We start from the raw sequence: 24,767 nt of genomic DNA on the forward strand, positions 1-24,767 counted from the left end.
AGGGAAATACTTCATTCATCGATCCTATTGATCGGCATCCCCTCTGTCTTAAAGTCCTACTCGTGCACCTGATACATCTCCACACCAGCGGAAGTCAAACACTCGGAAGATTTACTTAGATAACCGAATTCTAGCGGGCCCCGCCAAGCTTATCGTTGCGCGTAAGCTGGGTTGATTGGAAAGAAGAATGATGGAGGTGTCGACGCAATTGAATTCGCATGGATTGGAAAAAAGTGTAGATGAGAAAACGGAGAGGATTAGCAATAGCGATACGGATAGCGACGAGAAAATCCACAGTGACGAGGAAAAAGATCGGAAGATTGGATACAAAGAAAATAGAGGAGATAGCGCGGATAGTATCGAGGAATATACAGAGGATTTAGAGAAGGGGAGAGAGAAAGAGAAAGGTAGAGTGCCGGGACAAAATAAAGAGGAGGATCTGGGAATTGGAGAAATTGGAATAATTGAGAAGGAGGGTAAGGAGAGGAATATCGAGAAGGAGACGCCTCATTACCACGGTATGCCAAAAGGCTGGACGGCAATGAAAGATCCACGCGGGAAACCGAAACAGAAGTCTAAATATACGGCGGGGGAGAGAACGAATGGGACAAGTGCGCAGAGGGGCATGTCGAATACGGAGATAGCGAGGGAGCAGGAGATTGTGGGAGAGGGGAGAGGAGTAGAAGAAGAAGTTGAGGATATAGATGATTTGGATTTGACGGAATTGAATAGCGGGGATGATTTATTGCCGGATGAGGAAGAAGGGGGAGTGAGGAGGGGTGGAACCGGTGTGGATGGAGCTGCAGATGAGGGATTGCGGAGAAGAAGTTCGGAGCGCAATGCTGTGGGTTCAAACGCGGGGAACTTTAGGGTGTATAAGAGGAGGTGGTTTGGATTGGTACAATTGGTTCTTTTGAACATTATTGTTAGCTGGGATGTAAGTGATACTAGAGAATTTCATATTGTTTCAACTACATTTTGACCACGTTCTGGGGAGATTCATCATGCTGTGTCTAGTGTTGTGGTTGAAGATGTGCGAATGTGCTAATGTGGATTCGTACAGTGGTTAACCTTCTCTGCGAGCTCGACGACGGTTTCGCAATATTACGATGTCTCCGAGTCCGCGATTAATTGGCTCAGTACCGCTTTTCTCTTTGCATTCGTGCTGGCTAGTCCGTTTGTTATCTATGTACTTCATCATGGAGGACCTAAACCTGCTATTGTCATTTCATCCGTCCTTTTGCTGCTGGGGAATTGGGTACGCTATGGGGCTACACGATCGGGTCCGCATGGAAATTTTGGAGGAGTTATGTTTGGACAAATCTTGACGGGAGTCGCTCAACCATTTGTGTTGGCAGCGCCGACGAGATATTCGGATTTGTGGTTTACGAATCAAGGAAGAGTGGCTGCGACAGCGGTGATGAGTTTGGCTAATCCTTTTGGAGGCGCATTGGCGCAATTAATTGATCCATTCTGGGCGGGAAGTGTGGGGAGTATCCCGAATATGGTTCTTTATATCTCCATTATTGTAAGTTCGAGACATTACCTCTGCTTCTACTATGCTAATTATCATATAGTCCACCATAGCGACCATCCCATCCTTCTTCACCCCCAAAGAACCACCCACGCCCTGTTCCGCATCCTCAGAAGAACCAAAACATGCCCTGGGCGCCTCCCTTCGCTTCCTCCTCCGCTCCCCTGAATTCTACATGATGATGTTCCCCTTCTGGTTCTACGTCGGCCTCTTCAACAGTATCTCCTCCCTCATCAACCAAATGCTCTCACCATATTCCTTCTCCGAAACCGACGCCGGCATTGCCGGCGCCCTTCTCATCGTCGTCGGTCTCGTCGCTGCCGCCGTCACCTCCCCCCTCATCGACCGCACCAAATCCTACCTCCTCGCCATCAAAATCCAAATCCCCATTCTGGGAATCTGCTACCTGGCTTTCACCTGGGCGCCCCAGACTCGCAGTCTCGCGGCCATCTACACCATTCTGTCGCTTCTGGGCGCGGCGAGTTTCAGTTTGGTGCCCGTGGCCCTGGAGTATTTAATCGAGATCACGCATCCGGTTTCGCCGGAGGTGACGAGCACGATTGGTTGGTCCGGGGGGCAGTTGCTGGGAGGCATCTTTATTATTGTGAGTGATAAATTGAGGGCAGGTGGCGTTTCGGATGGGTCTCAGGATGATGGGAGTGTGCGGCCGCCCGGGAATATGTATAATGCGTTGGTCTTGCAGGCGGTGTTGGCGTTGGTGGTAGTGCCGTTGGCGTTGGCGCTGGGATGTTGTGGGCGGGGAAGGGGGGTGCGAATGAGGAGGGTGGAGGCGGATAAGGTGGCTAGTGGCAGGAGAAGGGGAGATACGGATGTGGATGCAGATGCAGATGCAGATGTAGGGGCAGAGGGTGGGCAAGGTGTACTTACGTAGGGGTTTACTGTATTGTATATGCTGGTTCACATTGATTTTGTTTTTGAAAGGGAATAGAAGCTGGGAATAATATCTGGATACCAGTTCCAGATCCCAGCTTTGGTGTTTTTGGTCTCTGGATACATGAAAACACATCTATCTTTGGATAGCAAAGCAGTAGATAAGAATTTCTGTATTTGGATTTGGATTTGAATGTCCCGAATACAGTTATCGAAATGAGAACTTCAAATTTACATTTTTTTATATTCATTTCAGACCCAATGATTTGAAAAAAGATAGTGTATTTCTTGAAGTGAGTGCTGATACTGATATGGATATAAATCTACAATCCCCTTTCCTTATTCGTGATACAGATTCCAGAGATAGATACAAACACGTGAGTGTATGAAAAAATCTCCTTTCTTATTTCCATCATATTGATTAGATTTTTTTCTCTGAGTCTGGTGGAGAGGTTGTTAGATTTACATGTAGGTATATATGTACATGGATCTATAATTATAAACCTCACCTGGGCAAACCTCAAATCTCAAACCTCAAACCTCAAACCTCAAACCCAGCACTCGAGAAATCAAAGCCTCGAACCCACCGCCCCCTAAATACAGTATACTTCGTTTCGCTTCGCTTATGAATCGATATCTATCTATCTATCTATCTATCCATGAACATCTAAATCTCTTTCCACTTCCACTTCCACTTCCACTTCCACTTCCACTTCCGCATCTACTTACAAGCAACTCCACAACTCCGCAAATCCGTGGAATCATCACAGTACCAAACCACACTGTGAACTCATGAACTCGTGAAATTCATACCTCCATAAAATGCAGACCCCAATCCAGTATATGTTGAAATCCACAGGAGACTCATTAGGGAATTGCGAATGCTTAGGTATGGACTCATGGAGTGGAATGTGTCTGTGATATATCTAGCTATTTTGCTATGCTTGTGACTTGTGACTTGTGATTATGGTTGGATAGTAGGTAGGTGGGTGGGTTATGTAATCGATCGTTTGTTCGTTGGAGGGGAGGATATATATAGATATGCGATTTGATCGAGACAAAAAAAAGAGATTAATTAACTTTGCTCAACGATCAAGAAGGAGAAAGAAGAAGAAGAATATGTGGAGAGTGTTGAAAGGGTGCTTGAGAATAGGAGATTCCAGTGCAATGCAATCCTTGTGACTTTAGCAGCTCATCGCATATCCATAATGTACCGGTATCCATCTGGTTCCCAAGCGATGTTGAAACTACTAGGTATCGATTGAGAAAATCCCAAACTGTTGAGAATCCTTTTAAAAAAAAACAGAAGCGTGGAAAATTGGAAAGGGGTATAGGGAATGAGATCAATCAGAAGATGACGACAATTGCAGCAAAAAAGGAGATACTAAAGATATCAAGAAGCAAACAAAAACACATTTTCAACGGGTATCTAACTTGAATCTCTCAAATGAAGAAATAAGCTATATATGGAAATTTCCAACTCTTTTTTGTCATTTCTTGCTACCAATATGCTCCTTGTGCAATATGATCGACGGACATCTCGTCTTTGTACTCCTTTAAATCAATTATTTTCCTTAGCAAAAGCTCCCATCAACCTTTCATTAGCCTAGCGCTTTACTTCTTCTATTCCCTCCCTAAGCTTTAACTCTCTCTTGATATGCTTCCCAAGCCTTCCTCCTGTATCTCTCCGCCTCCCACTTTGGATCTCCAGCGCGAATAATACCTCTTCCTACAATGACAATATCACAACCCAACCCTACCAATTTCGATGGAGTATTATACTGTTGCCCCTTTCCATCACCCTCCAATTCTGCATCCTCATCATTCTCAGGCGGTAATTGACATCCGGGAGTCATACTAATAAAATCGTCATCTGGATCCGTATTTAATGTTTCCTGAGAGATGAATCCCATGACATAATCCTTATGTTCCCTCGCACTCTCCACACATGCATTCGTATAATCCCTCGTCATGAAATTTCCTGCACTACTCATTTGTGCTAATATCAAAAGCCCTCTCTCCAAAGGCGCCTCATCGATTCCCGGGTATGATTCTTCCTCAATATCGAAATCGATGCGCGAGCGTGGCGAGTTGGCTGGTTCGAAATGTTGCGACACGGTGGTGATAGAAACGATACTAGCTTTTCGTCCAATATTGGCCTCATCGTGTGCCTCTAATCCATGCGAACCATCTGTGACTTCATTGGAATTGCTATTCAGATTTATAGGAGTGGTGATTTGATCTTCATCGCTTTCAATGCTTTCGGGTCGGGGGGTTCCAACAGATATATTCGTCTTGACTTCATAACGTTTGCGCTCTCTCCATCGTGCTGCTGCTTCGGCCAAGGAATCGACGCTGGCTTTCCCAGGTATCATGTTGACATTTGTGATATGCGACCACTCGATGATCTTGGCAGTGCCTTCGGTATATTGTAATTGCACGGTATTTCCAATGTCACCGAATTTTCGGTCTTCGAATATGAGGAATCCGTGACGACGTGCGAGTCGGTTGAGGCGCGCTCCTGTGCCTGTTGTTGGGTTATAGTCCCAGTTGTTGATGAGATCATAATGGGTTTTCAAGACGACGATGGATGGACCAACGGAATCTGCCAATCGGAGAAGTTCGCCGGCGGTGGAAACATCGGCACTGACACAGAGATTTGATTGCTTGAGGGTCATGAGACGGAGGAGGTAGGCTGTTAAGGGGTGTTTTGTCTTGGAACCTCGATCCTCGAATGAGGTTTTCGCAATAGGATTGAGGGCGGCTGGAGACATAATGAAAAGATGTTCTGTGAGATCTTTCTTTCTTGACTATTACTGCTTCATTCAAGGATTGAAAACAGAAAGGAGAATAAGGAGAGAGAGCGTGGGAGAGAGAGAAGGGGGAATGGAATTTATGTCGGTATTTTGTGGCCTGTACTTTTGTGTCGAAGTCTTAAAGATTTAAAATTAAATTTAGCGATAATTCATGTGCATCAAAAGTAAAGTACCTGAATATCGTACACAGGACCATTTAACCTGCTACTACCCAGTCAAAACGGTATTGACCCCTTGCCACAATGAATAATAAATAGATCGATAAATAAATAAATAGTAATTCCTTAGTACTTGCATTCATCAACGAAAGGGGGAAAAAGGAAAAGACATCAGGTCAAAGGAAGCTAGTCGAGAGTCTTATCCTTCTTCCACATCTTCCAAAGCCTGCCGGGCTGAAGTCATTGAATCATGAAATGCATTACTAGATATTTACCTAGGGAGGATTAGATATGTATCTAGGCAAGATTAGATATGTATCTAGGCAAGATTGGATATCTATCTAGGCAAGATTGGATATGGTATGGCACGGTATGATATATGGTAGAGTATATATACTACATAGGTAGATAGTACTCAGTATAACAATCGGTATATGTATATCAATCATCTATCTACCTTTGAAGGCATTTTGTTTTCTTGGTTCCTTTTACAGCAATCTTAACTGAGTTTGGAACATCCAAAGAATGTTTAATTATACAGTTGATGGTAACAATTGTGTACAGAATGCCCAGGTAGGTATATTCTCTTCTCTCTAGACAGTACTAGACTTGTATAAGAGATCCTTCAAACACTTCAGACCCTTCAAATCCTTCAAATCCTTCATCTTCGTCCTGCCTAGTCATACAATTATAGTTTAGTCCATATCTGTGTCATTCTTGTCTAGAATCCAAGAGCTACATAGATCTGAGACCTGTTAAACTTTGTGCTGACTATTTACCCGTTGTCAGTGCACAATCGAAAGGTTTTGTGAGAATAACTGGGGAAACTACTTTCGGAACCATAGGAATGGGTTCCTGTTGATGTTCCGTTTGGATAGTCTGACTTTGGGGGTTTCTTGGCTGAAATTTTCTGGTGTGATGGTATCATGGATTGATGGTAGGAGGGGAATTTCATTTGCAACTGGGTTCGGATCACAAATACAAACAAAGTATGGAAGTATTAGACATAGAGCGGCACTCGGAATATGTCTAAGCCGGAATAAGTTATCAAAACACAAGATTACATCTATCTTACATCTATTCCATCTTATTTACATACAGATTATCATTTGGTGAATACCGAATACTGAATACCTAGTCATTCAATCCCATTCTCATGTCTATCTACAGAAATCATTTCTTGTCAAAGTCAAGGATATTCTCTATCTCTTTTCCTCTTCGGAAACCTCTCTCTTCTCACTCTCCCATCATCAAATTGTCAATCAGTGCACCAACAATGTCCACTTCCAATCAAGCAATAGCCCTCAAAAAGCAAATTGAACTTCTCCAAAAGAAATACACCGCATGTGATATTGCAGATGCTCTTGTCAAGCTCAAAGTACCCGGTGCTGGTTTCCTTCCCGACCTCAAACCTGCCTTTACTTCAACATCTGAATCTTTCAACACCATTACTATTGCTCCTGTTTCAACTGTTATTTTTGCCGCAAAAAATAGCACAGATCTCTCTAATTACCCCACCGCAAACATTCCCACTGATAAGCATTGGGTCGATCTCACCGTGTCTGACTCGATCGTGATTATCAGTCAACCCGAGGGACAAAAGAATGCCGTGCTAGGTGGAATCATGGCGATGAGGGCTCAGGTTCTTGGCGCAAAAGGTGTGGTCGTTAGTGGAAGGGTCAGAGATCTTCAAGAGTTAGAGGCTACTGGAATACCTGTCAGTTTTTGAGCCATTTTTCTCCCATCTAAGCTTTAAGGGTCCTCGTGGAACCCCGCATGCTCCCCTTTACTCTTCGCCAAGATCACCTAATCCCAACTATCAAGTTGTCAAAGATGCTTCCCTCGATTTCCAAATTTTGCTAATGAGTCCCGTAGGTATGGTCCCGTGGCACATCAATTGTTGGGGCTGGTGCTGAATCCAAGGCCCACGCTGTTCAAGTGGCGTTGAAAATTGACGGCACAGACATTCACCCTGGAGATTTAGCATTTTGCGATCCCGATAATGGCGTTGTTATCATCCCACAAGGAAAGATAGCCGATGTTATCTCTATTTTGCCAGACCTTGTTGCAGCGGATGATCGTGTAAAAGAAGAAGTCATGAAAGGAATGTCGGCCCAAGAAGCATTCAAAAAGCATCGAGGATGATAGTTTGTTGAAGTTTCATGCCTAAGACACTGTAGTTGCTATATTTTATTATACGTTGTTATCTTTGGTTGCCATGATGCCATGCAAATAGAAAGGAAACTTGGGCTGCATTCTTAGACAACCTCGCGGTTTTTGGTCTGGCTACTTTCACGATAGTATCTTAGAAATATAGAACACATGCGACGACCTCGTCTAAACATGGTAGTTTAGGGGAATACAGTTCTTTGTAGAAACTACAATCGTTTAAATACGTTCACTGAGTAAGCTCCTGCACAGAGTCATCCCTGATCAAGCTGGTCATTTGCCCACTTCCGTTTCAACCCTTCAATGTTCTCAGATCTGTATCGTATCATTGAATCCTGGTAGTGGAAAGAGACGAGAATATACAATAGAGCTCTGCTCGATTAGTAGAACATCAAAAGTCTTGAGCGGGGAAAATCTTCGCGAATTTAAAGACTTGGCTGGAGGAAAATAGCTGATGTACTTGGCTCGATTCATTGGTAGACCGTTGGAATCCAGAGGGGTGTACGAAGCAAGCAGACTACTCGACGTACACCTGAATATTCATGAAGATTAGGAGCTTGGTAAATCAGGATTGAAGCCATTTACTAATCCTCCCGGGCAGTTGTGCGAATATCTCCTACGGACTCATAATAATGTACCAGCATTAGGCACGGATAAGATATACCGAGAACATAGGGTACAGACTACCGGATTTCCTTTTCGAGCGTACCGGAGACGCATGCTTGCATGATCCAGGCATTGAAACGGTACAAAGCAAGGAAAAGGTAGAGATCATCTGTTTCTTTCTTTCAAGGCAATCTCAACTCGTTACCTTTTTCTCCAATCCATCACGTTTCCCATCATCCAAAGCATCATAAATATGGCCGCATATTTCCACCTTTTTCTTCTCTTGCCGTGTGCAACAGGCTGCCATCACTTCCACATTGCACACATTATGCATCTGGAATGCGTGTTACTGCCGTTAGATGTTAGAAGACCATCATGACTTCTGTTCCATGAGCAGGATTCTCTGCAAACGGAGCATGCTGCAAGAAAACGGCAGGCATCTCTTGCTTTTGGACGTAGATGTCACAGGAGACATACGAGATATATGTTCCGTTCTTGCCGAACCATTCATAGCTGGTATTCTTTCCTGCCATGAAGGTACCTGCTTCCAACTAGCTGGGATGAATAATCGTTTACGATACTGATCGGAACTGTCATAATTTTCCTCCTTAAGAAAATTCAGTTTGTTTGACAATAGAAATATGGTGGTTACTGTCTTGAATTTGCCATAATTGGTGTGTACTCTTATTAAGTAACAAGACTTTTTGAGGCAATCTCTATATTGGATTTTTGCTCATTATTCCTTCAAGTGAAAATAGTCTGGTTTGTGGAAGATATAATGGTATGAAGTTTTCCTATGCTTTGGCCATCTACAAGGATACAAATTTGCAGGAGATTTTGTGTGGGTTGCAGAAGGCAATCGAGTTCAAACATCCGCAGCACCTGAGTTCCTTCCATCTCATCTCATCTCCTCCATCTACCCCATTCCCCAGAGTCAGAGCTTAAATATAGCAACTTCTCGAATGCAAAGCAACACGCTGGACGTACGAAACCTAAGGAGTTCCTGCTAGTAGAAGAGATATCAGTCCACAATCCCCAAACTTGCAATCCGATATCCTAATCTCAGACAAGCAATACAAGACAGAATAGAGTATCAAAGAGACGATACTCACAAAAATCACCACTAGTAAAATACCAATTTCCAAGCTTCCTGCTCGAGAACCGAGTCTGCTACATCGGGATGTTCGATCTATTTTTGGAGTATGTTAGATTTCTTATCGCATTTCATTTCCTTCCCCTTCCCCTTCCCCTTCCCCTTCCACACAAAAACAAAGCAAAATGAAAATACACACCTTCAACTCACTACGCACCCTCATCACCTCCGCCACCGTCCCTCCAAATAAGCTCTTCCCCTCTTCTATTTCTCTCTCCTTTTTTCTCTCTTCTTTTCTCGCTGCTTTGAGATCTTTCTTCGCTTTCTTGCGGAGGGCGTAGAAGAGAAACGGAGAGGGTGTTGTGGATTCTGCGTGAGGGGTTGGGGGGTTGTGGTTGTTTCTGTGGGTTTTTGGTTTGCTGGATTGGATGGAGGTGGTGCTGGAGATGGGGTGTTGGGGTTGAGAGGCGGGAGGTGAGAGGAGTTTGGGGGAGGGGGAGGATGGTCGGAGGGTCGTTGCTGTGGTTGCAAGGGGGGAGAAAGATGGGTTTGTTAGGACGGTCGAAGTGGTGATGGTGGTTATTTGGAAACGTGTATTTGGAATTCGGAGGATAGCGTGTGATTATTTAGATTTGATGCGGAGGAAGAGGATATTCAGAATGTATGAGTGTAGGTGAGAACTTGAAAATGGAGTTTTAATTAGACCGGTCGAAGTTTTTGGGGTATCAGAAATTGAGGGGGACTGGATGTGCGAGAAGTCACTTTAATAATTCAGACTTCACTTCAAGCAGAATAGTGTTCATGTTCATAATACAGACGATAATGATACTTGGATATCTTGTGGCATTTCTCTATAATATATGATATATGTAATCTATCCAGCCGCGAGAGCCAACCCCTCCATCCTCCTTCTTAAAGTCGAACTCTGTTCTTCATCTTCTACATCTACCTCTATCTCCATTTTCGGTCGATTCTTATTCAATCCCTCTAGTAAAACGCATGCCTTGCATATCTCTTGACTGGACATATATCCACATTTCTTACACGTTCCCAGTGTTTGTTTTGTGAGTTTTCGACCATCCTTCTTGCCACCTTTTTGTGTTTGGGATTTGTCTATTCTATCGTGACGTTGACCGTTGGTGGCATTTAATGCGATGGATGTTACATCGATTTCTCTTCCCGAGGCTTCTTCGTCTGCTTGGAGTTTCTTTTCCATGTCCGCCATTTCACCCCCACTTGATCGACCATTAGTTCCGCAACCTCCATTGCCTTCCCCCTCCTCATTGGTAGTTGCTAATGAAACTTGTTGACTCTTGCAGTGACTTATTCCGGTAACTTCTGCTGGTACTAACTTCGCCATGTCTTCTCCGCTCCGCACAACATCCAAGATAGCACTAGGTCGTACTCTCTCTAGATTCTTGATCAAACTTCGCGCGCTACCTCTGAAAGCCTCGGGACTGTATAGACATTCTGTGGTGAAATAATCCAACTTCTTGTGATGCGCATAGAGCACAATCTCCTTCTCATACGCATATTTCAGAGGTTTGCTTCTACGCACCTCGCTCGATTCGTCGCCAGTGACGATGCTAGTACTCCTCGCCAGCCTAGGTAAATCTCCGCGCAGCAAATTCATCAAAATAGTTTCTGCGACGTCATCTGCATTGTGTCCCGTAACCACATGGTTGATGCCCAGCATTTTTGCCCCTCGATCTAAAGCCTGTCTGCGAAAGACACCACAATATGTACAATTTCCCTTCTTGCCTATTGTTTCAACTACTTGATCCATGGTCCATCCATATAGTTCATCATATCCTACAATCTTAAGAGCCATATCGTATTGGACCGCATTGCGCTTGACAGTTTCGAGGGAGTCATCGCGATAGCCTTTTATTCCTTCATCGATACTTAGTAGAACGAGTTCGAGTCCGTAATTGTATCTTTCATTTAGAGTCTTCAGAACTGAAGCCAACACTGTTGAGTCTTTTCCTCCGGATGCTCCTATTGCAATTTTGTCGCCTGGTGAGAAGAGTGATGTAGAGGTAATTGTATGATGAATTTCTGCTTCAAAGATACTGATAAAACATGCTTTACACAGTTTTTGATGATTCTTTGGTCGAATAATTAACGCTCTTGCAGTCTTGCAAATGGCACAAGGTGTTGGTGCCATCGTTATTCAAAATCAACTGTTGAAAGGCGAATATTGTCACAGAACTTCTTATCCACAAATCATCGCGGGGAATTAATAAAAATGTCGATAGTGAAGTTTATCAACCCGACGATCTGCCCGCTTATCACGTGAGCGAAAGTCCAGAATCGCTTAGCGTGCCAAGATTTTCAAATCTCTAGCGCGCACATTGGATAATTCTCAAAATCGAGAAAACCTTTTCTCGTTGATATTATTCCTCTCGACGACAACTACGAATCGACAACTTCCCGCCGCTTCGAAATCGATCAATATGGTAAGCTATCAATGTTTTTGACTGTCTTTTTATGAAATAATACGACTCGCCATCAGCTCTCGTACCTCTACGAGCAATCGCACGTCGAGATGCAATTTTCAATCAAATAACCTTTCGAGGTTTTTGATTTTGATTTGGCTTGAGCTATGTTCTGTGTAGAAATACCAGATGTAGTCTCTTTAGAGTTCAAAGAAGACACTTGGTGAACATTCGCTGATGTCTACTTTTCTCAATGACAGCCTCCAAAGTCCGGAAAGAAGGCGGCGCCAGCCCCATTCCCCCAGTCCAAAGCTGGTGCGGGATCAAAGAAGGCAGCCAAGGTACGTGAATTCCATCCTCGTTCTGACGTCCATCCAAATACTAATGCGAATAAGAACCCTCTCATCGAGAAGCGTACCCGTAACTTCGGTATCGGTCAAGACATCCAGCCCAGAAGAAATCTTTCCCGTATGGTGAAGTGGCCCGAGTATATCCGTCTTCAACGCCAAAAGAAGATCTTGAACATGAGATTGAAGGTCCCACCTGCGATCGCTCAATTCCAACACGTTCTCGACCGCAACACCGCCGCCCAAGCCCTCAAGCTCCTCAACAAGTACCGCCCAGAAACCAAGCCTGAGAAGAAGGAACGTCTCTTGAAGGAGGCCACCGCCATCAAGGAGGGAAAGAAGAAGGAAGATGTTAGCAAGAAGCCATACGCCGTCAAGTACGGTCTTAACCACGTCGTTGGTTTGATCGAAGCTAAGAAGGCCTCTTTGGTCCTCATCCCTAACGATGTTGACCCAATTGAGTTGGTTATCTTCCTTCCAGCTTTGTGCAAGAAGATGGGTGTCCCATACGCCATCATCAAGGGTAAGGCCAGACTCGGCACGGTCGTCCACAAGAAGACCGCTGCTGTTCTCGCCCTTACTGAGGTTCGCTCCGAGGACAAGTCCGAGTTGTCGAAATTGGTTCAAGCCATCAAGGAGGGACATGATGAGTCCGCTACCAGACACTGGGGAGGTGGAATCATGGGTGCCAAGGCTAACGCCCGCACTGAGAAGAAGCGCAAGGCCCTTGAGAGCGCTATCAAGATCTAAATATGATCATATAGTGACTTTTACTTCCGGCGTTTTTTTATGATATTATGGCATGGCAGGGACACTTAGCTAGGCAAGCAGCTTAAGAATTCAAAATATCAAGGCTGTATGATACCATAATTTATTTGACTTTTTGATTTTGCTCAAACAGTATGTGTGTGTGCCCTTTGCAAATCTTTGTGATATCTTTTTCATTTCCTTGTGCTACATCGGAATCTCTTCCCTTTCCCCATCTCCCAAGAAAATTTAGTCAATTCTATCAAAATTTGATTCATCAAACTTCCACAAAGCAACTGGGATAATCCCATAATGGTTAGGTAATGTCACATTACATTGAAATTATGCCCAACTTCCAGCCAAGTCTATGTTTATAAGAGAGAAATAGGAAAAAAGACGGAAGAATTTTTAGAATTTTCTTGGAAAGGGCTTAGGGAAACACAACCAAGAGTTGATAGCCACGGCAAAGCATGGGAAACCAAGGCAAGCTCCGGCACTCGGACGGACTGTCGGGATAATCGGTATTTTGGAGGTGTGGAATGAATCTTGGTATACCTTCATGTATGAAATGGATGGATCATGGATACGATGGATAGAATGGGTGAAATGGATCCGATGAATCATGGGTATGGAAATCGAGAAGTTCTCAGGGGAAGCTGTTCAAGAATGAAGATATGTGGTTTTGTATGTAGAGGTCGAATCTGGACCTGAGTAAACGGTATCAATGGCATTGTAATGTCTCGGGAGTACGGCTTATACTGGGGTTTAATAAATGGAATTTGAGGGATATATAAACGATAGATATGAAGTTATATCGGAATGCAAGACGGAAGAGAGGGCGGAAGAGAAGTGGAGGGGAGAGAACGAGGGATGTAACATGGCAATGAAGCCGACAAGCAAAGGTTGAAGGGAAGCAGCGGGAAAGGCAGAGGAAGTACGAAATGGTAAGAGATGATACTTTGACACTGTCTGGTACACTTGGATGGATCCGATACGTCACAAGTGATTGTTTGATACTCTGTGGCTTTTTCCCCTTCCGGAGATCTTGGGAATGATCAGACAGATAGACATGGATTGTTTGTGTGTGGTGTTGTCTTTACATTAGGAGGATGATCGATTTGCTTATTTATTGATCTTTTTTCTTGAGAGTTTCACTAGGTACTTTGAAATCTTATTATTAAGTATTTATTAAACCATAGATACTATATACTCTCTATTAAGATATCATAAATACATCATTTACAATATACCGACCTTCTTACCTAATTATTGCATATACATATAAATACCTACTATAGAGAAAAACAATCATCATATATATCATCCAGCTTTCAAATTCCCACACCACACCACACCACATCACATCACATCACGATTCACATCACACCAAGTTCCCATCCCACAAATTGAATTGAGTAATTCCAATTGGCCAACTCTTATCGAAAAAAATAGATTTCTCTTATCGTACCAGTTCAAAAACCCTGGCTCCCTGGTTTCTTGGTATGTATGACTGACTGATCACTGGCTGGCTGGCTGGCTCGCTGGCTCGCTGGATCACTTGGTTCTCGTTCTTTGAATTCGAATCTTATTATATTTTATTATTAGTCTTCTCTCTAATTCCACTAGTTCCACCCAGTTTCTGAGTTTGAACGTGCTGAAGTCTCCATTTCACTCAATTCGGCCCCCTCAACACTTTTGAAGAAAGCTAAATGTGCTAAGATCGGCCCCGTTCAAAACTTATTACTCATATATTCTGCTCCCCATATTTCAATCTATCTTGTCGTAAAATCCTACGCAATACAATCGCATCGAGTTCCTACATACCTCCTATTCTGGATACCTACCATATTGAAATACGATACTTGACGATTACGAAGATTAGGAGATTCTCTATAAAGGAACCGGAGAGTCTTTGTGGAATTAAGAAGAAGGAAGAATTTCAATTGATAGGAAAGAAGTTTGAGAAATTGTTACAAGAATTATAATGGGCTCTGGTAATTATCCCCCCTCTTACAATTGTTCAATCATCTCTTGTATACTCTCTTGCTACATCTGGGAGTGTATACATAGACAAGACGAAAGAAAAATCATGACGCTCATACTAACAATCCCATAGAAACTCCCTTCGATTATGCCTTGAGCTCCAACGCCGCATGGGCAGGCTATAAGAGCCATCAAAACCCCAAATTCTTCCCTACTATGGCCCAAGGCCAAACTCCCAGCATCCGTAAGTCCTCCCACCTACGCTTCACAGACCCCGCTCTCTTTACCCCCCTCTCCGCGGGTAAACAACAGTCCTAACACCCCCCAGTCTGGCTCGGCTGCTCCGACTCCCGTGTGCCCGAAACCACCGTTCTCGGTCTCCAACCTGGTGACGTCTTCGTCCATCGTAATATCGCCAATATCGTCTCGCCTACCGATATCAATTCCTCGGCCGTCATTGAATATGCCGTTGCGCATCTGAAGGTATCGCATATTGTTGTGTGCGGGCACACTTGCTGCGGTGGTGCTGCTGCTGCGCTGGGTGGTGCAAGGGTAGGCGGAGTTTTGGATACTTGGCTTGCGCCGCTCAAGGCATTGAGTAAATTGCACGAGAAAGAATTGAAGGGAATCAAGGAAGATTCCGCAAGGGCAGTCCGTCTAGCGGAGCTGAATGTTGCGAAAGGAGTGGAAGTGCTTATGGGAAATGTGGTTGTGGAAGAGGCGGTCCGTGAGAGAGGATTGAAGGTTCATGGTGTTGTGTATGATATTGGCTGTGGAAAGATTCGGGATTTGGGAGTAGGAAATTGCAATGATGAGGAGGAGGAAGAAGAAGTTGCCGGGACAGATGGAGCCACGGAGTCGAAAGGAGCAAAGGAGTTGGTCCAAGGTGCGCATGGAATGTTGGTTTTTGGAAGGGGGGGAGCAACGCTCAGTACCGCATAATGGGGATGAAATGTACGGACAGATGAGTTTTGGATACGCACACATACATGTTATACTGTGTAGAATGAGTGGGAAGGGAAAGGGAGACGGCAATGGGAGTTTGAGGCAAGGCGGGTTTTTGTTTAAATCGAGCAAAGATGAAAGGAGAGCTGTTTGGGAATTAGATCGATTAGAAAGTCGAAAACAATGAATGTCATTTTAATAAATCATCAAAAAAATCATAATAATATAATATGGTCATCGCATAGGTTTATGTATTGGATAATTATCCCTGTACAAAATTGTGGAAGATGAATGTAAGAACTTTGGAAGTACCATTGATATCAGAGCAATCAGAGCAATGAAGTATCAGATCAGTATCTGCATTTTTCTACCTTTTCCTCGTCGATTTCTGGAGTCATCCAGGTAGGATGGATGCTTGAAGCACCGTTGTCAGTATAGCAAAGCCCGTCTATTACTGTTTTTCTCTTTTTCCTTTCTTTTTTGGGACTGTATGAGATTTGAGTTGAATTGGGTTATCTGGTTATTGGATTGGATTGGAATAGAAAAGAATAGAACAAACCACCTACTAGGTACCTAGGTACCTAGGTAGTATTCTCATATCGAGTAGGAAGTTGGAAGTAGGAATACCATGCCATGCCTTGCCATACCACACCATACCATGCCATACCATACCATGCCGTATATAGAATGTTATATTCATTGTCTCATGCCATCATCCCCTCATCCCATCTTCACATCGCCATACCCCTTCCTCTCATATCCTCCCATATCTCCTCTTGAAGTTTCGATGTCTCTAGAGTTTTTAAGGGTTTCAAAATTCCAAGGGTTCCAAGGTTTCAAGGTTCCAAGGGGTTTCAAGGTTGACTGATGGCCTTTATTCTCTCGAGTTTTGAAGCTCGGAACTTAAGTCTCAAGGTTAAGCTTTATGTCTTGTTTAAGTCTGAAATATATCGCATTGTATTGCATTGCATTGCATTGCATTGTAATGTATTGTATTGTATCGCACTGAACTGTACCTCTTGAGATCTTCATCGAATATATTGTGTAAATACTAGGTAGGTATTCATGATCCATGAACTATAATAGGATCGGGTAGTTGTAGTTGTAGCTGTAGCTATAATTAAAGCGAGATCCGTTGCAATGAGAGAGAGTCTGTTGATCGGTGGGATATCTCATAGATACCTAACTAAGTATAGATATCCAGATATGGAAAGTTTGTGTGTGATTCTGGTTTGCTTGGTTGCGCGCTTGGTTTATATATACGTAGGTGGTTTATTGTGATATGATATGATATGATGTTATATTTATACGGATATAGGAGATGTTTTCAATGCTCTAAATCATCTCTCACTCCTCACTCCTCACTCCCTACCCCCACTCCCACCAATCCAAACATCAAACTTGAGATCACAATATAGTAATGCTTGAAGTTTCCGACCTTGGAGAGGGGGAAAGGAGCGATATTATTCAGCGAAACTTCTCAGTTCCTAGATGTCTGATTTTGGATTCGCATTTTGTTTTAATTCTGGTGGTTCGTGTATGAAGAAGTGAGGGGAGTCATTGATCTTGCTTGGAAGAGGTTGTATTAAACCACTCGACTTCTTGATGCTGCGAGAGATATATATACTTGGAAGGCTGAAGGGTGGAAGATAGTAGAAGTGAAGTATTAGATGTAGATACATTCAGAAAGTGAAAATGAAGATTCCATCATTGGGGTCTTCCTTTAGAAGAGTTTTCCGTATAGGGTGCAGGTATGATAAGTGTGTTTAGTATGATATCCTCTTATTTTATATTGTTATCCTCTTTCAAAACTCATGTGGTATCTATTGTAACGTATTAACATGGTTTCTCGTTCCGAATCTACTCTTTTTGTAACTCCAGTATTTCTCTGTCTCATATGCATCTCGTTATCTCAAAAGCCCTCTACAGAAACACCCACCCCCTTTTCCCTCGCTAACTTAATTAACTCCGCCCCAACCACCAAATCCATAAGACCCATTCCCACACTCTTATATATCACATTTCCATTCCTCAACCATCGACTCATTGAATCTTCCTTTTCTGTCTGTACCTCCTTTCTTAACATTCCTAATGTACCACTTGAATTAGTAGTATTTGTGCTTGTAGATCCTGTTCTGGGTTTGCGGAAGGAGAAAGAAGATTTACGAGAAGGGCTGCGAGAGGATGAGGGGGATGTGGAATTTTCGGAGTGAAATATGCTGGCCATGCTGCGAGCCAGAGGCGGAGAGGTGGGAGAGTGTGGTGAGCCTGGGGTCGGTGTTGCGTCACCGTTGCCAGTTACGTCAATGTGTAAGTTATGGAGGTCGAGTGAGCTACGTGGAGATTCATCTGAATCATCAATGGCAGATGAATGATTGAGAGGATCAATTCCATGGGACAGCATGACCAATTCGCCCAATTCAACCAAATTCTTTGCCGAAACATTACCTTGAATTATTTCACCTGCTTCTTTTTTGCATCCGTCTATCGTATCAACTACGATCACCCCGCCTTCTTCGGCATGCCTATGAAAATGATGGCCACTTCCATGAACCTTAACTGCTTGCGCCACGACTTCAAGAGGTATTTCGATCATATGAGGTTTATAACTGCCTATGGCGACAATGAGCCGCCCCTTCTTCCTACCTTCTGTATTTGTTAAAATAGAATGAGGGAATAAAGGCGAGGTTGATGGAGTTGTGCAAAATATAACATCCGAAGCTCGAATGTATTCTTTCTCGAGACGAGCGAATTCTCCGTAGGCGGGGCTAAGAACAGAGAACTTTACATTGCTCCAACCTTCACGTTCCTTCGTAGCAGTAGGTACTTCGAGAAATGCTTTCATTAGATTGCGCACCCGGTCCGTAAAGGCGCGAGATATGATATTTATTTGTTTTATAGTTGGGCCGCGGAGAACGAGAGCGAGACGGACGTGCCAAAACGCTTGCTTTCCAGCACCAAATACTGTTATAGTTTTGACCTTGGTACGGGGTGTAATGAGAAGAGAGGAAGCTAGAGCTGTGCGAAAAGCAGTGGTCTCTGATGCATTGAGAAAGCCGAACGGCAAGCCTGTTTTATCCATGAGTGTAAGAGAACCTTGAGGAGTGCTTGGATTTTTAGTCGATGAAGAGGTGGATATGGAGTCCGAGTCCGAAGATTCATTGGAAGAACCTGGCTGAGGAAGAGTAACAACTGTGATTGTTAGAACCTGCTGTTACAATATAACCAAGAAAGGGGGTTTACCTTTCATTCCAATACCCGCAGATGCAGTAGAGGGCATGAATAGTGTTGTCCTTTTATGCTTTGACTCAAGGACTGTCCTTCTAGGTTGATGCAAACGGCAGCAGTCATCATCCTGAGTTCCTGTAGAGTACTCATAAAGAGCTCTTCTCATCTGATCCTGAAACCTTTCCAGATCTTTCAGAGTGAGGTCTTGGAGAAGGTTTTTGATATCCGAGTCTGTTAACACAGTGAGAGACATTTTAGAAGCTAAGTATGATCTGTTCCCACCGTTGAGTTTCTACCGTCTCGTGTACTTGGAATTGTTGTAGTTTTCCTCGAGCAAATACATGAATGAATCAACGAAAGAGGAGTTTGTTTAGAAGCCAAGACTTGAATTACTTAAGATTCAAGCAAGTTGATTACAATGTATGTACGAAGGTTGGAAGGTAAGTATTGTAAAACACAGCAAAAAGTGGCCGAGCTCTTCCCCATATACAGGGGCTTTAGCCAATTAAAACATCACGCTCTTTGAAAATTATTATGGTGAACTAAAGCTGGAGAAAGTATTGTAAATATAGATTTCAGTACACTAGTATACTAAAGTGGGTCTATTCCTCAACAATTCTGTTAACTAGTTTATTAAAACCTTTAAAATCTTTAAAAGCTTTGTAAATCTTCACAAGTAAAAAAAAACTTGAAAATCGAAATTTGAGGGAAATAGTTTAATATATATTTGAATTACTTAAAACAGTAGTAGAATATATAAAAACAGTAAGTTTTTAGTAAAAGTGGGTTTTACATTATTTATCCATATAATCACTGTAAAGTACAAAGCAAGGGTTCATTCTCACGGAATTACGAAGGTGGGGTGGGATGAGGATGCTTATCAGGGCGCTTTATCTTAGCTTGAGCGGGCTTAGTCGGATATAAAATCTGAGAAAATCCATACCTATTGACCCCTTCATCCAAAAGTCAGCTTAGTGTTACTTTTTGCTAGAATCGTATTCGGAGTTGGCACCAGATATATTTATCTACTATTTAGTAGTACACATAGGCTTTCTACATCCATTCTTTAGATCTATTTAATCAAGAGCTTTACAATACTTCCAAAACTTCACAGTATATCAACCTTGATTATGATTCTCAACCCTCTCGACAACAAAGCGAGGTGAGCTGAAAAGGGACAATGTGAAATGCTCGCGTTATAGATCCATCTCCCATAATACCCCAGATCAATTTCAATTGCACCAGCGTATAAAAAGACGGGAAAAGAGAATGGACGACAAAGAAGAAGGTGCTATGGAAATCGCAGGCCCAGATTACATCACCACATGGAATATCGGATCTGGAAAGCGGCAGCAGCTCAATTGTGGTTCAATGAGGGGTAGCTCCACATGGATTGACAAATAAATCTCATCTGCAGATATCTAGATTATTAATTCATCTAGTCATTCCAAAAATTTAGGAAATCTCGTCTCTCTCCGTCTCACGATTTTCTTCTTCCGGAACTTCATATTCGTGGTCAAAAGCTTTCGCAGAACATCATAGTTGGTACAACATGTCGGCCCCCAAAGAACTCAAGATGGAATACACAAGACTCGGTAATTCGGGATTAAAGATATCCAAGGTTATCTTTGGTGCCATGTCTTTTGGATCATCTGAATGGCAAGACTGGGTAGCTATTCCTCAATTTGATTTGTTACCAAGTATCATGCTAACATCATAAGGTACTCAACGAGGACGAAGCTCTTCCACTATTGAAACACGCATACGATCTCGGGCTGAATACATGGGACACTGCAGATACTTACTCTAACGGAAGATCCGAGGAAATCATCGGAAAAGCATTGAAGCAATACTCAATTCCAAGAAACAAGGTTGTTATTCTTAGTAAATGCTATTTCGGTGTTGCAGAAGATGGAACACAACCACATATTTCGACGCTTCGCACAAATGATGGAGAGATGGTCAACCGGGTTGGCTTGAGCAGAAAGCATATTCTCGATGCTGTGGACAACAGCGTTGCTCGATTGGGAACACATATCGATGTCCTGCAGATTCACAGACTCGATCGCGATACTCCCAGGGAGGAAATCATGAGAGCCTTGAATGATGTTGTGGAAAGTGGCAAAGTTCGGTATATTGGTGCAAGCAGTGTAAGTTGGATGATGCATCATAAGATTAACAGTGGAGACTTACATATGGTAGATGGCTGCATGGGAATTCCAAACACTACAAAATATCGCAGAGAAGAAAGGCTGGCACAAATTTATCTCCATGCAAAACTATTACAACTTGCTTTACCGTGAAGAAGGTATGTTTCTCACTCATCCCTATACACTTTTAAGATACTTATACAATTTGCAATTAGAACGAGAGATGATTCCATATTGTAGAGACGTTGGTGTTGGACTTATTCCATGGAGCCCAATTGCCCGAGGAGCACTTGCTCGTCCTTTCAATGATCGAGGCACAAAGCGTGAAAATAGTGATATGATGCTCAAGGCTTTGATCCGTAGCAAAGAGACTGAAATCGATAAAACCGTCATTAATCGTGTTGAGGAGATTGCAAAGAAGAATGGAGTTAGCATGGCAACTATAGCTATTGCTTGGTGTCTTAGCAAGGACAGTGTCAATCCAATTATTGGCTTGAGTAGCAAAGAGAGAATTGAGCAAGCAGTAGAGGCGGTCAAATTCGCCAGCTCTGGGAAACTGACTGCAGAGGACATTGCATATCTTGAGGAAGGCTACGCACCTAAGGTTGTACAAGGTTATTAATGTGCAAGGTTATTAAAATATATTGAATGGCACCCATGTGGCTTGCAAGGACAGGAATCACAACCGGGTCCATGTACTTTAAATTGTCATACCTTTCTTTTGGTCCAACAAAGAATGCCATTCATGTCACAAACAGGTGATTCATGCTTTGTCGCTTATCATTTCTATATTGGATTTCATTTCATTGTCCAATTGATTCTCCGACTTGATGTATGTCAGATATCAGAAACGATGAAGGTTACAAAACTATCGCTGTCATGGTGAATCAGAATTTCTCAACTATTGATTACCATCAGCCATCTTGCTCCCACACTACTAGGAATTACATTCTTACAAAGTAATGATCAACATGATTATTAATTTCTCGGAAGACGCACTTCTTTATATATACAATCTTTGTGTTTCGCCACATCATATTAAAGTGATTCGAAGTCCATACAAGGTTCTTATAGTATCATAGTAAGCCTCCCTCGATTACAATTCATCTACTTTCGGTCCCAAACTTACGGGTCGGCTCGGGATTCCAGTCTGGGCAAGCTTTCCCCTGATTTCACTAGCTCTTATTAGCCTCCTAGTGGGGTAAAAAGTGGCATCGTCAAGAACTGATAAGAGAGGGGTCGGAAAGTATGACCAATACAGGACTCATCAAAGGAAGAAGCGTTGCTGTACAACCGCATCTCCCAAATTACATATACTGTATGCGACAACAACATTCAGCCAGTATATCATACATTCACTTGCCAAGAGGTGAAAGCCCACATAATTGAATCATTCCGAGGCCTCCAATAAGCTGTTGAGAGTCCTCAGATGTGGATCAGCAGATAACCGTCCCCCACTTTATGTTGATTATATTCTTCTTCTCTTTGATAGGATTTAGATCTTTCCTATACACTGCTTGAGTACAGTTACAAAGCTTTTTGGTTGAGGTTCAAGACAAGGAGTACTTCTAGAAACCCATCATCATGGTTGCCATCTCTACTTTGGGATTTGCAGTTCTCTTGATTGGTCTCATATGGAGATTCATCATCTATCCTGCATTTATCTCACCTTTGGCAAAGGTTCCAAATGCACACTGGTCTTCTCCATTTTCTCCTACCTGGATTCTCTTTCAGCGATTTCGGTGTCGGGAAAATAGGACGGTTCATGCGCTACACAGACAACTGGGTCCCTTAATTCGACTAGGTCCGAATGAGCTTTCTACTAATGATGTAGAGGGCATTCGAACTGTATATGGCGGTGGGTTTGAAAAGGGGAAGTGGTATTCTTTCTTTGATAATTTTGGGTAATTCATTTCCTTGCAAGATTTTTGCGCGAAATTCTCTAACCACGTGGTAGTATCCCATGTATGTTTTCCACGCTCCCCTCGAAGAATCATTCTTCTCGAAAGAGAATGATTTCGAATACCTACTCAAAGTCTACATTATTATCGTCATCTGCCTTGGCTGAACAAGCGAGAGTCATTCTTTATGAACGTCTTCTACCTGCTATCTCAAACTTGGCCTCGTCTTCAAGTCCTCATGGAGTTGACGTTTACGATTTATTCAATGGCACTACTATGGACTTCGTCTCTTCATACCTATTTGGACTCAAGAATAGTGCCAACTTTATTAAAGATGTCTCATATAGAAGGCATTGGATGAGACTTTATCAAGGCCGCCATCGTTATACTTTCTATTCACAAGAACTTCCCCGCCTCACTCGTTTCATCAATGCTTACATGTATCGTATCGTTCCCACATTTGTCGATTCCGCCAATGATGAGTTGGAAGAATGGTGTCAACATCGCTGTGAAGCTACTGCCAAATTTCTCAAGGAGGGCGGAACATGGGACACGGAACCTGGCAATGAACCGGTAGTGTACAACGCGATGGTATCTGGCATTGAAAAAGAAAGTAAAATGCGTGGTGCGGACTCCGTTCTCAAGGAGGAAACACTCAGGTTTCCAGATCGTAGTATATGCAGTGAGATGATCGATCATCTTGCTGCTGGCCACGAAACCGCAGGGATAACAGTTACATATTTGGCATGGCACTTATCTATCGATCCCATGCTTCAAAAATCTTTAAGAGAGGAACTTCTGACCCTTTCACCAAATATGCTTTTCTCGCCCACATCTACATCCTCTAAACCTCCAACAATCTCCGATCGTAAAGAACTCGATGCTCTTCCCATCCTCCACGCAGTCCTGATGGAAACTCTTCGTCTCCGCGCTGCTATTCCAGGTGGTCTTCCCCGCATGACTCCATATCCTAGTTGCGATATTGGCGCCTACAAGAATATTCCTGGTGGTGTTAGAATCGGTGCGCAAGCTCACAGTGTCCATCGAAATGAACAGGTTTTTCCAGAGCCCGAGAGATTCGACTACATGCGATGGATGGAGGGAAATGGTATGACGGAGGAGCAGAAACGTGACAGGGATAGGACGTTTTGGGCTTTTAGTAGTGGAGGAAGGATGTGTATTGGGAGCAATTTTGCTATGCTTGGTTAGTTTCTCCAGCTCTTTTATCTTTGGTTTTTGCCTCGTTCTGTATCTTTCCTTTTCGTGTCAACTGCTTTTTCTCCTCTTCGAGCTCTTCGAGCTCTTCGAGCAAAGGATTAAAAAGAACTAACCATCATTCTAGAAATCAAACTCATAGTAGCGGCCATCTACACCAATTTCAGCACTTTGGTCATAAACGACGATGGTGTCGATCAGATGGATGGATACACCTGCGGTCCATCTGCTGGTAAACTCCATCTTCGATTCGAGCATGCTCCTGCTCCATCAGTCGTTGAGAATTGATATTTTAAAGATAATATACACCCATGCATGGATGGTGGATATAACTTTATTATTAGGCGTTGTATTTTGTCGATGCAGTTGAATCGCGGTGGTCTGCCATTTTGAAAACCCCGGTTCTTTAAGATATTTTTTAACAATATTATTCGATGATCTTAAATGTATATCTCGCATCATTGATCGTGTTACTTCGAGTGATACATATTCCAGTGAGAGCATTGAAACTTGTATCTACACACAAGATTACCAAACTTCACCGCC

At 43.0% G+C, this 24,767-nt stretch overlaps 9 protein-coding genes across 9 annotated transcripts; 6 read left to right on the forward strand and 3 right to left on the reverse strand.

Annotated features, from left to right (window-relative positions):
* Positions 1–190: 190 nt before the first annotated feature.
* On the forward strand, positions 191–2,426 carry EAE97_000579 (uncharacterized protein; the record flags this gene model as incomplete). The annotated part of the gene is made up of 3 exons (XM_038871089.1): positions 191–937; positions 1,064–1,528; positions 1,578–2,426. The coding sequence occupies 3 exons, from the start codon at positions 191–193 to the stop codon at positions 2,424–2,426; spliced, it is 2,061 nt and encodes a 686-aa protein (XP_038738450.1).
* Positions 2,427–4,059: 1,633 nt separating this feature from the next.
* EAE97_000580 (uncharacterized protein) lies at positions 4,060–5,199 on the reverse strand (the record flags this gene model as incomplete). Its single annotated transcript, XM_038871090.1, has 1 exon — positions 4,060–5,199. The coding sequence occupies one exon, from the start codon at positions 5,197–5,199 to the stop codon at positions 4,060–4,062; it is 1,140 nt and encodes a 379-aa protein (XP_038738451.1).
* Positions 5,200–6,410: 1,211 nt separating this feature from the next.
* On the forward strand, positions 6,411–7,807 carry EAE97_000581 (uncharacterized protein). Its single transcript, XM_038871091.1, has 2 exons — positions 6,411–7,116; positions 7,275–7,807. The coding sequence occupies exons 1-2, from the start codon at positions 6,556–6,558 to the stop codon at positions 7,542–7,544; spliced, it is 831 nt and encodes a 276-aa protein (XP_038738452.1). The 5' UTR covers positions 6,411–6,555; the 3' UTR covers positions 7,545–7,807.
* Positions 7,808–10,141: 2,334 nt separating this feature from the next.
* EAE97_000582 (uncharacterized protein) lies at positions 10,142–11,434 on the reverse strand (the record flags this gene model as incomplete). Its single annotated transcript, XM_038871092.1, has 1 exon — positions 10,142–11,434. The coding sequence occupies one exon, from the start codon at positions 11,432–11,434 to the stop codon at positions 10,142–10,144; it is 1,293 nt and encodes a 430-aa protein (XP_038738453.1).
* A 289-nt stretch (positions 11,435–11,723) lies between these two features.
* EAE97_000583 (uncharacterized protein) lies at positions 11,724–12,955 on the forward strand (the record flags this gene model as incomplete). Its single annotated transcript, XM_038871093.1, has 3 exons — positions 11,724–11,726; positions 11,966–12,046; positions 12,101–12,955. The coding sequence occupies 3 exons, from the start codon at positions 11,724–11,726 to the stop codon at positions 12,800–12,802; spliced, it is 786 nt and encodes a 261-aa protein (XP_038738454.1). The 3' UTR covers positions 12,803–12,955.
* A 1,036-nt stretch (positions 12,956–13,991) lies between these two features.
* Positions 13,992–15,969, forward strand: EAE97_000584 (uncharacterized protein). Its single transcript, XM_038871094.1, has 4 exons — positions 13,992–14,299; positions 14,426–14,793; positions 14,916–15,026; positions 15,111–15,969. The coding sequence occupies exons 2-4, from the start codon at positions 14,784–14,786 to the stop codon at positions 15,722–15,724; spliced, it is 735 nt and encodes a 244-aa protein (XP_038738455.1). The 5' UTR covers positions 13,992–14,299; positions 14,426–14,783; the 3' UTR covers positions 15,725–15,969.
* A 1,670-nt stretch (positions 15,970–17,639) lies between these two features.
* On the reverse strand, positions 17,640–19,208 carry EAE97_000585 (uncharacterized protein; the record flags this gene model as incomplete). Its single annotated transcript, XM_038871095.1, has 2 exons — positions 17,640–18,919; positions 18,971–19,208. The coding sequence occupies 2 exons, from the start codon at positions 19,206–19,208 to the stop codon at positions 17,640–17,642; spliced, it is 1,518 nt and encodes a 505-aa protein (XP_038738456.1).
* Positions 19,209–20,507: 1,299 nt separating this feature from the next.
* EAE97_000586 (uncharacterized protein) lies at positions 20,508–21,727 on the forward strand (the record flags this gene model as incomplete). Its single annotated transcript, XM_038871096.1, has 4 exons — positions 20,508–20,624; positions 20,677–21,105; positions 21,158–21,263; positions 21,321–21,727. The coding sequence occupies 4 exons, from the start codon at positions 20,508–20,510 to the stop codon at positions 21,725–21,727; spliced, it is 1,059 nt and encodes a 352-aa protein (XP_038738457.1).
* Positions 21,728–22,396: 669 nt separating this feature from the next.
* EAE97_000587 (uncharacterized protein) lies at positions 22,397–24,671 on the forward strand. The gene is made up of 3 exons (XM_038871097.1): positions 22,397–23,009; positions 23,063–24,210; positions 24,349–24,671. Exons 1-3 carry the CDS (start codon positions 22,690–22,692, stop codon positions 24,507–24,509), a joined length of 1,629 nt encoding a protein of 542 aa, XP_038738458.1. The 5' UTR covers positions 22,397–22,689; the 3' UTR covers positions 24,510–24,671.
* Positions 24,672–24,767: the final 96 nt, after the last annotated feature.

This window comes from Botrytis byssoidea (assembly GCF_014898295.1).
Source record: "Botrytis byssoidea strain MUCL 94 chromosome Unknown BBYS_001, whole genome shotgun sequence".
Classification (NCBI taxonomy): domain Eukaryota; kingdom Fungi; phylum Ascomycota; class Leotiomycetes; order Helotiales; family Sclerotiniaceae; genus Botrytis; species Botrytis byssoidea.

Bases quoted from the DNA above. Each gene is read 5' to 3' on its own strand.
- EAE97_000581 (XM_038871091.1), top strand. From the start codon at position 6,556: ATGTCTATCTACAGAAATCATTTCTTGTCAAAGTCAAGGATATTCTCT. The intron at 7,117-7,274 runs GTCAGTTTTTGA...TGAGTCCCGTAG, and splicing joins TAGAGGCTACTGGAATACCT to GTATGGTCCCGTGGCACATC.
- EAE97_000584 (XM_038871094.1), top strand. The intron at 15,027-15,110 runs GTAAGTCCTCCC...AACACCCCCCAG, and splicing joins AGGCCAAACTCCCAGCATCC to TCTGGCTCGGCTGCTCCGAC.
- EAE97_000587 (XM_038871097.1), top strand. From the start codon at position 22,690: ATGGTTGCCATCTCTACTTTGGGATTTGCAGTTCTCTTGATTGGTCTC. The intron at 23,010-23,062 runs GTAATTCATTTC...ACCACGTGGTAG, and splicing joins TCTTTCTTTGATAATTTTGG to TATCCCATGTATGTTTTCCA. The intron at 24,211-24,348 runs GTTAGTTTCTCC...CCATCATTCTAG, and splicing joins GAGCAATTTTGCTATGCTTG to AAATCAAACTCATAGTAGCG.